Consider the following 9,092-nt stretch of genomic DNA (forward strand, 5'->3'; position numbering starts at 1 on the left):
GCCAGGGGTTTACAATGGCAGCAGAAATACTTGCTCAGTGACAGAGAACCCACACAGGCATGAGAAAGCAAGAAACATACCCACCTCCAAAGATCCAGCCTGTGAAAAGGGGTCACAATACCCAAATGTAGAGAGGTGACAGTGAGTAAAGTTTGTCACTCAGAATACACTATGTCTGCACGCTTCTCCAGCTCTGTATCTAGACTACAACAGATTATAAACTTACTTGAAAAGGGGTATTTTTAACCTGGATTTAAATATTTACAGTACGTATTCAAGAAAAGTAGGTTGTATTGAGAAGCAAGGTTTAATAAATGAGCCAGCAGGTGGGGCTAAAGTGTGGTTTTGCCTCAAATTATCTTGCTCTACGGTTTCTTACTGCAATTCTTGTCACAATTATAATACAAAATTCCATATTTGTTCTTGCTACCATTTATGTTAAATGCATATCAACTAAAAACTTTTTTTTATACGGATCGAAGTATTTATGTACTCCTGGTAGTGCACCATGTGCTTAGCCAGTGAGTAGGCCACACATTGAAAATCAAAACCTCAAGGTGAAAACTGTTGTGTAATTATGATAACATGTTTGTGGATTAGTGACATGATATTGTTTATGTGTTGGTTCCATAACACGTGATGGATCTGAATTTGAATGCTGAGTTTAGTTGGCAAATGAAATATAATGTGGGGACGTGAAGGAAGTATAATTCCTAAAAGCACTAAAAATCTGTGTTCATGTGGTGATGTGTATTTGTAGCGCCAATGATAGCCTGAAAAAGCAACGGGAAACATCATGAAAAGACACCAATATGTAGAAATACTACCAGTTTATTACCACAAAGATTAATATAAAATGTTAACCTTGTCCGGAAATATTACAAAAAAGGGATTAATGTGACTAACGTGCAAGTTAAAACCTATCAATTGCTGTTTTTCTGACTGAAACACACGTGGCACCAGTCCACCAGAGTGTCTACAGCAGTCATTTTTTTATTGGTTTTCATGTCTAAAAAAAGACATTATCAGGACATGATGAGTAAGTACAACAAAACTATTATTATCTTAAAATATTAATCCAATTCCATTCCACTTTCAGATTAAAATACTTTTCTATACTTTATACATTTTATTATGAATACATTTTCAATATATTTGTCATATCTTAAGTCATGCAAACCCTCAATGGCATTTCAAACAATTCCAATATACACTGCTATCTGGGTTTCCACAAAGATGAAGGGAATAGAGAGAGTTGTCTGGTAATCTAAAAAGCAGTAAATGCATAAAAACCATGTACTCTAAATGTATCCCAAGGGCTTGTTCAACCGGTGTGTTTACAAATGAGCACTGAGCTTCAAAGGCAATGTATGCCTTATGTGTGGGGGAGTAATTTTGCCAACAGAATCAATACAAAATGGAGGCTTAAGCACCCCACCGGCAGCCAAATTGCAGAAGCTGACGTGTGTGTATCTGGTTCGACTTCAAGGCGGCAAGTCAAGTCCAGGCCTTTCTATTAAGAAGTCTCCACTCCTTGATTTAGTCTGTTCTTAACCAGAGCACAAATGAGTTAACAAATCCCACAAGTGGGCAGAGCAGTGTTTCACACTCCCTTTACTAGATGATTAAGACAACAGTGTGGTGATAGTATCTGATTTACCCTTTTATGAATCAGCTTAATCACAAACACACTGGTGACATTGGCAGTTTTTGATTTCTCTTTCACTTTACATGAATGAGATCATTGAAACTATACAGGCATGGCAGCACTGGCTTTGCTTATTGTCAGTTTGGAACTGCTTACATTTTCATTCAAAAAATACTGTAACAGCAAAAATAAATGGCTGTATGGAATATTGTAACATATGTATAAGCAAGAGATATATTGGATGAATAATGTATGAATGTAAAGCATAGATCCAAAATGAGTAGCAAAAACCATAAATTATCTCAAACCAGTGGCTATAAGGCACAATTAATCATATATAAGAAGGACTAAAACATTGAATGATTCACAAATGTGTGTGTATGAGGGCATAACGAATCCCAAATGTATCTGTAAGAACACTGTGGGGAATTATTATCAACAAGTTGCATCTAATGTCTTCTGAGAGTAAAGTGCCTTTGTTTTGTTTCCTATATTCACAACAAATACTGCCATGGGACCCAATCCTTCAACACTAGACATTCATAACACAGCTTCGGAACAATCTATCAGCATACTGGCAGTGGGTTTTTGTCCTGCATTATGGATGCCTGCCAGCAGGTGGCCATCTTTATTCTGACTGCCATTATTTTTCACAGATACACATGCCAAAAAAATACTACAAGAATGCACAACTAACATTACTGAAGTCCCACTTTTAAGGAGGGAACTTGGCTAAGCTAACAAGCATACTCAGTAAATTGTAAGAGAAAACAAAGGCCATCTGGCCTGCAAAAATTTTTCCCACTTAACCAGGGAAAGGCACATACATGCAAGGCACATGATACAGCATGAATTATACATGTACTGTATATACATGATGTAAGTTTGACATCACTTAAGTTCCACTAACAAAATTTAATTTACAGAAAAGTCCTGTTTGTGAATTACTGCAGCTCCTGAAAACACACAAACACACATACACACAAACATATAAACTATGATTTGTAATCTGTATTTCCATGATCTCACAATACCAGTGCCAACAGTTAACCCCTGACTCGTAGACTGTTTAACATGAATACAGGACAAACCAGTGAAAAGTGTCAGTTTGATTAGTTTCAACATGTGACTAAGGTGTATTACAGATACAACAGCACTTTCTTTCTCGTTGAGTTTAAAAAGGGGAAAATTAAAGACAAAGCACTTAAAAGGCTGGCCAATAACTACATGAATACATATCTCTGAGCATAGGGATAAATCAGATATTGTAACTGTTTTTCATCTGTTTTGAACCACAAATATTTTATACTATGCAAAGAACACTTTTGTAACAGTAAAATGGAATGGAAAATATTTTTGTAGTACACCTCCCCGCAACGTGGTTTATTGTGTTATTAATAGAATTTAAAAAGTGGACAATGTGTGGAAAAGAACAAGAAAACCTTTCCTGTGATGTGCCATAGGGATTATAACAGGAGTAGGGAAGATCTTGGTCATTTAAATTCTGCTCTTACAGCAAATGCTTCTGGTTACTCATAAAGATAATAACTGGCAGTTCTGACTACTGTGTACTATCAAGGTGATCCTGCAGTCAATCTGCAAACAAACTCAGGGCCCAGTTCAATTTGGTGAGATTCCTTACTGCAAGGGTCAATTCAGAATAAATCAGTCAAACTAAGCCTCAGACCAGAAGTATTTTGTTTTGTGCTATGACTGGGCAACTGCTATGGTCCTTCACTGGTACCTTCTGAAAGGACATAAAATGCTAAAAATCCACAGATCTCCAAACCAGAGATCTTCACAGGTCCACCAAGAGTTGAGGACAAAGAACAAAACTTATACCTGAAAGAAGATCCACATTTATACCTGAAAAAGGTCACACTTGGGTACCAATGCTTCATCTACCATACTTATGAAAATAATCAATTCTGATTTCACATTTACATAATATCACCAATAATTATTTATAGTATAACAGTATTTGTTATTGATGTTAAACTGTGATGCACATAAAGAGGGTAAAGTACAATACAAGGCTATGTATCATGGTGCAAAGACCTCCATGTGCACGGATATGCTTTTAGGTTTATTTATTCTAGCTAAGGAATGTTTGGATGGAGTACTGCTTGGTTCCAGTGTAGGCTGGATGTAATCATTTGCACATTAAACAGCAGCCAGGTGAGTTCTGAGGTCACGTTTCTTACATTTCAAGCTGAATTGACTCTTGTGATAGACTGCCGCTCTACTTTCAGCCCCTATGAAGTGCTGTGTCTTGCATTGGTGGGAAACTCTACCATCTTGATTCTTTGATCCTGGGTTTACCCAGTTGGGACTCACTCTTTGTCACCCCACAGGGGGATACGCCGGCAGGCTGTGTAAGCGCACGCTGGTCAAACCGGAACATGGTGAGGTCTGAGTCGTCCCGTGTGGCCTGCAAACCTTCCCCTGTGCACCCCTCACTAGCAGCACCTCCTACTGGAGGGAGGCGGCTGTCGGGTCAGTTTGAAGGTCTCTGGTGCGTCCACATCCTGGGGATCCAAAGGTGGAATCTGCCGACCTGAATCCAAATTAAAGCACAAACATTTTATCAGCGCACGCAAAATGGATACAAAGGTAAGGTCCTAAAAGCACCGTACTGACAGGCCACAGGAATGCAAACAAACGGCAGAGATTTTTTTGTTGTGCCATAACCAGCTATTTGTGTTCAAACTGAAAATAAGGCAACAGTAGTTTATATCCTGAAAGGATTACTACAGAAGTTCAACCAAGAAGGATACTTATGTCATATTTTTTTCTTGAAGAATCAGACAAGGGAGAAGTTAATTTATGAAAAATAAAGTGACCTTGTAAAAGAAAGCATATCTTATCTTATAGTTAACACACATGTTAAAAAACAACATACCTGGTACAAATATTATCAGTGAAGAAAATAAGAGAAAACACTCACTGATTTTCTGAAAGAGTTCCTCCACATTGACTGCATTCTTTGCACTGGTTTCGATGAAAATGGCTGCAATAGACTCCGCAAATTCCTTGGCTTCCTTCATTGGAACTTCCCTGCGAGGACAGAATGAGGCATGATATGAAGGCCTGATGCCCACCCAACACTCACAATGCTGCCACATTTTCATACTAATGTTTCATATGAGAGCAAATAGGCTTTTAAGACATGGAGACTTAAAAGAAGCACATAATCCAAACGTGTGAAGATTTCAGTGGATATTTGAGTAACTTAGATACAATATTATGGTATCTGCAAATCAGAGTGCTTTAATAAGTTAAGTGGCACGGTTAAAGGGAAATTGTCTCTTCTAGTTCCCCTGAATGTTTTGTTATTGCATCACAGGCCTTGGACTCTCTTACATGTCAGCTATACCCCAGGGTTCTCCCCCTCACAGACTCTGACCCAGGCAAAAATCAATATTAGAGCCCGTATAATGTGTATGAAACAAGCAGCCCACTAACTATATTCAAAGATGGGAAAAATATAATGAAAGCAGTGACTCGTATATAAATGCCTGTTATTCAGATCTCACCAATCAGGGATACTAAATTAGTTCATGTTTGGGTGTAAAAAATTCTATATGTCTTTTCAACTTAAAATGTATGGATTGGAAGCACTATACAGTACGTGTGTCTAACTGTTGCCACAGAGCCGGTCCTACAGATGCTGTGAGGGGGAGAATGGTTATCTTCACATAATCTGAGGTTAACAGCATACCTGATGTCCCCCAGGTCATTCTTGTTCCCTGCTATGGCCACCACAATGTCCTCAGGGCCATGGTCTTTTAGTTCCTTCACCCATTTCTTGAGGGTCTGGAAAGAGTCCTGTGAGATACAGAAGCAGGTCAAAGCACAGGCCTCAGTCCCAGAATAGCAGGTTTCAATGGATTCTGTGGATCATGGTTAACTCTGATTTAGGTGGAGTACTGTGCACTGTGAGTAACAATCTAAAGCAGATTGACAGATAACTATTGTTATCATTGTTTTTGTTGCCATTATACATAGTACACGGTAAGTACACAGTAAAGTCTAGTAAGGCTGCTATTGAAAACATAATAATAAAACAGCAGGTTTATGGCTCAAAAATACTACAACTTCATTCACTTTATTTAGGATCTACTGCACCTAATGTGACTGTAATCTTTCATAGTTCTCTTCCGCCCATTCGATTACTGTACCAGTTTGGTGATGTCATAAACAATGACAGCGGCAGCCGATCCCCGGTAGTACATCGGGGCCAATGAATGAAACTGAAAGGCAATGACAAATTCAATTGTGAGAAATCATAAACAATGATGTGTCAGTGTGTCAGCAGATGTCAGCAGGCATTGCCAGCCAGAGTCAAGAGAGGCTTAATAAGTAAAAATTTGACACACTGGACTTTCATTTTAAGTAGTCATCATCTAAACAGATCATATGATACCAAGTACTTTGCTTTGATAAAAGTTTTACTTCAGAGTATCATTATCCCACAGAATACTTTTACAAAAAACTACCCAACCCTGAGTCATAATAGCTGTTCCCAGGAAATTCAGTTCAGTAGCTTATGTTTATGAGCTGCGTAAGCCTGTACTGTAAGTAAAGTCATATTTGGGAGTAATGTTTGCAAGTAGAGTACATCTACGAGTAGAATATGTTTATGAGCAGAGTAGACTATGGTTCAGTCAGCTCGACTTCTGGCTCAATCAGTTGTATTCATTACAAGTTTAACACTACTGACAGGAAATGTTATTTTAACCTGAGAATAAGGAAGACTGTCATGCTGCAGTGATCTCTGACAAAACTCAAGACAGCCACAATTTTCAGAAACTAGAAACTTGGTGATGTATAGCTAAACTGTTTCTTGATGGTAAATGATACACAGATGAAGCAAAATTTATTTCACTGTTATATTTTTAAAAATACATTTTTATATATCTATGATTATAAAAATGTAGATTCACTGCTGTAAAAACAGTGTTTCTAAAACAGTTTCTAAGCAGTTTCTAAGCACACTTAAAAAAAAAACTCAAGTCAAGCATAATTTCTGTTATTTTTTCCTCTCCACAATTCCACCCGGTCTTATGATTCACCGCCAAATAATTTGACACACTTCACCTGGGCCCACGCCAGATAGAGGCAGCAATGTCTGAAAGGCCTCAGCCTTTTCTTTCTGAGTCCAGCCCATGGACCTCACATCACACCATTTTTCAGAGAAACAACTGGGCTACGTGAGAGTTCACTCAAGGCAACACAAAATTCCACCGCAGCGAGAAGCTGTTCAGGGAGGCCCATAGGCACTGGCCAACAATGGTTAGAAACCTGCAAACTGCCCCTCACGCCAAATGAAAATGCCTCTGGTCCATATGCAGGTCCTTAAAAAGTTCACCTCACACCTACCCGTTCTTGTCCCGCTGTGTCCCAAATCAAGAATTTGTGTAGTTCATTTCCACAGGGGACGGTCTTTGTCAAAAATGATGCACTGCAATTCAGGGACAAAAACCAAACAAGACTAATGACCAACATCCCCAAACATATTAACATCCTTTGGTTCCTGAGATGTTTATGTGACTTAACAACGAATGCCAAGCTTATCTTTGATATCTGTAATGGTCGTAGGTTTCCTTAAAAATCTTTTTTTTTAAAAACGGTATCTCATGACAGAAGCACAACCCTAATAAGCTTCTTGGCCCTCTCACGTAACAACTGCCACAACCTGTGTTAACAAATCGGAATACTCATATAAGTAATTGCGAGTTGGATATATATTTGTTTTCGTTACATTGTCATTTGACCCACAAGTTTTTAAGCTATTTGGTCTAGCTCACTACACTGTAAGAGATTATTATTATGCATTATTACAGCATTATCATGACTTATTTTCAACGTTTCTTACCCTATTGTTGGGCTTATGTTGTGGTCGAAATGGTCCTGTACAAAACGACACACAATACTGGACTTCCCCACTCCCGTATCCTTGAAAGAGGAATATTTAAAAAATATTGCAGTGTGGTCAGAAATAACAGAGCTGTCAACACCGTAGAATGTTTAATAAACTGACAGGACAACATCAGCAAAGGAAGCAAATAACACCTCGCATGTTAGAAGTCATTGTTAAATTAAAAATTTTAAATAGACGTCGCATTTTATCTCGTAATATCATTTTAAATCACCGGGAACAAGTGAAATCGAACGTCTGCATCGTTTCGTAACCGAGTAAACAGCAGCAGTTCACAAAACTGGGCAAAATAGGAGCGTTTGTCTGTGATCAAACAACGTAAAACGAATAGCACGAATGATAAAGATACATGCAAAATCAAGTCTAGCAGGCGTATTTTGATACTATGAAGACAGTTTCGCTATTATTATTTTTTTTTTTAATGTGTGAATTGTCTCCCAATGTTACCGGGTTGCAGAGTTATACGCCGTAAAGAATCTTATTTTTTCAACTTTTTCACTTACCCCAAGAAGACAGACTTTCAATTCCCTTATAGCCATGGTTTCTAAGACTACGACGATTTCTGCATTATTCTACCGTTCACTATTGTAACTTTCTGCCCATGCCTTTTCTTTTGTTAACAGCGCTTTTCTTTGATAAAAGAAATCCTACCCAAGGCCAGCTACATAATTTTTCCCAAATCTAACGGAAACCAGAAGCGCTGTCAGTCACGTGATTGTCGTGCCGCTCCTCGCCACTTGTTGATTTGAAACTATGGATTATCATGGGAATAGGGAACAAATTTCAGAACACGTATTGCTGTTTTCTTATCAGTAAACATCCAAAAGAAAGAATAAGCATGTTTTACACAGAGCGACGGAGGGAGGTAGTGGAATAAGCTTCCTGGGAAATCAATCCAATAACGTCATCTTTACGCATGTGGCCGCTGCAATACAGCACTATTTCTGGTCATAACACATTACAACTACACTCTATTTATCATCGACTACAATTCAGTGGCATGTGATTATTAGTTAGAGTTTTTTACACCATAAAAATGTGGTAGAGTTCGTACAACATGTCTTCTTGCCTTTGTTAACACAGTAATACTGGTGTATGTAATTAAGTCTGGAATGGCATATTTTGCTAAGGTTATGTTATGGGAGAGAGGAAGATACAAACACAGCTTCATCTTTTTTGTTATTCATATCTACCAGTAGGGGGAGCTACCTATTTGTTTTGTATAACCAAGAGGCAAAACAAAAGGATTACAAAATCACAAGGCAGTAGCAGACTATTGAATTATGTGGCTGACGGACAGCCTAGATCTAAATTCTGCCATCAACTCCAATTAAACAATGAACCATGCATTATGCATTACTGTGACGAAACACTGAAGGGTATGGCAAGGGTTGTGCATGCGGGTCCATATTATTAGTGAAACAGTGAGCAGGTCTGCTTTGATGTTATTTTGGTGTGTGTGTGTTTGGGGGGGGGGGGGGGGGACATCCCTTTTCAATAGCC

At 38.4% G+C, this 9,092-nt stretch overlaps 1 protein-coding gene across 1 annotated transcript; it reads right to left on the reverse strand.

The window, feature by feature from the left end:
- Window positions 1-813: 813 nt before the first annotated feature.
- LOC118234420 (ras-related protein Rab-31-like) lies at window positions 814-8,444 on the reverse strand. The gene is made up of 7 exons (XM_035430937.1): window positions 8,093-8,444; window positions 7,527-7,606; window positions 7,031-7,112; window positions 5,830-5,901; window positions 5,370-5,476; window positions 4,596-4,705; window positions 814-4,205 (listed from the first exon to the last, which is right to left on the reverse strand). Exons 1-7 carry the CDS (start codon window positions 8,126-8,128, stop codon window positions 4,108-4,110), a joined length of 585 nt encoding a protein of 194 aa, XP_035286828.1. The 5' UTR covers window positions 8,129-8,444; the 3' UTR covers window positions 814-4,107.
- Between the last annotated feature and the right edge of the window lie 648 nt (window positions 8,445-9,092).

This window comes from Anguilla anguilla, chromosome 8, assembly GCF_013347855.1.
Source record: "Anguilla anguilla isolate fAngAng1 chromosome 8, fAngAng1.pri, whole genome shotgun sequence".
Lineage (NCBI taxonomy): Eukaryota > Metazoa > Chordata > Actinopteri > Anguilliformes > Anguillidae > Anguilla > Anguilla anguilla.

Excerpts from the sequence above, each read along its gene's own strand:
- LOC118234420 (XM_035430937.1), bottom strand. The coding sequence starts at position 8,128 with ATGGCTATAAGGGAATTGAAAGTCTGTCTTCTTGGG. Across the intron at positions 5,477-5,829 it reads TTTATGACATCACCAAACTG|GACTCTTTCCAGACCCTCAA; the intron begins GTACAGTAATCG and ends TGTATCTCACAG. Across the intron at positions 4,206-4,595 it reads GGAACTCTTTCAGAAAATCA|GTCGGCAGATTCCACCTTTG; the intron begins GTGAGTGTTTTC and ends ATTTGGATTCAG.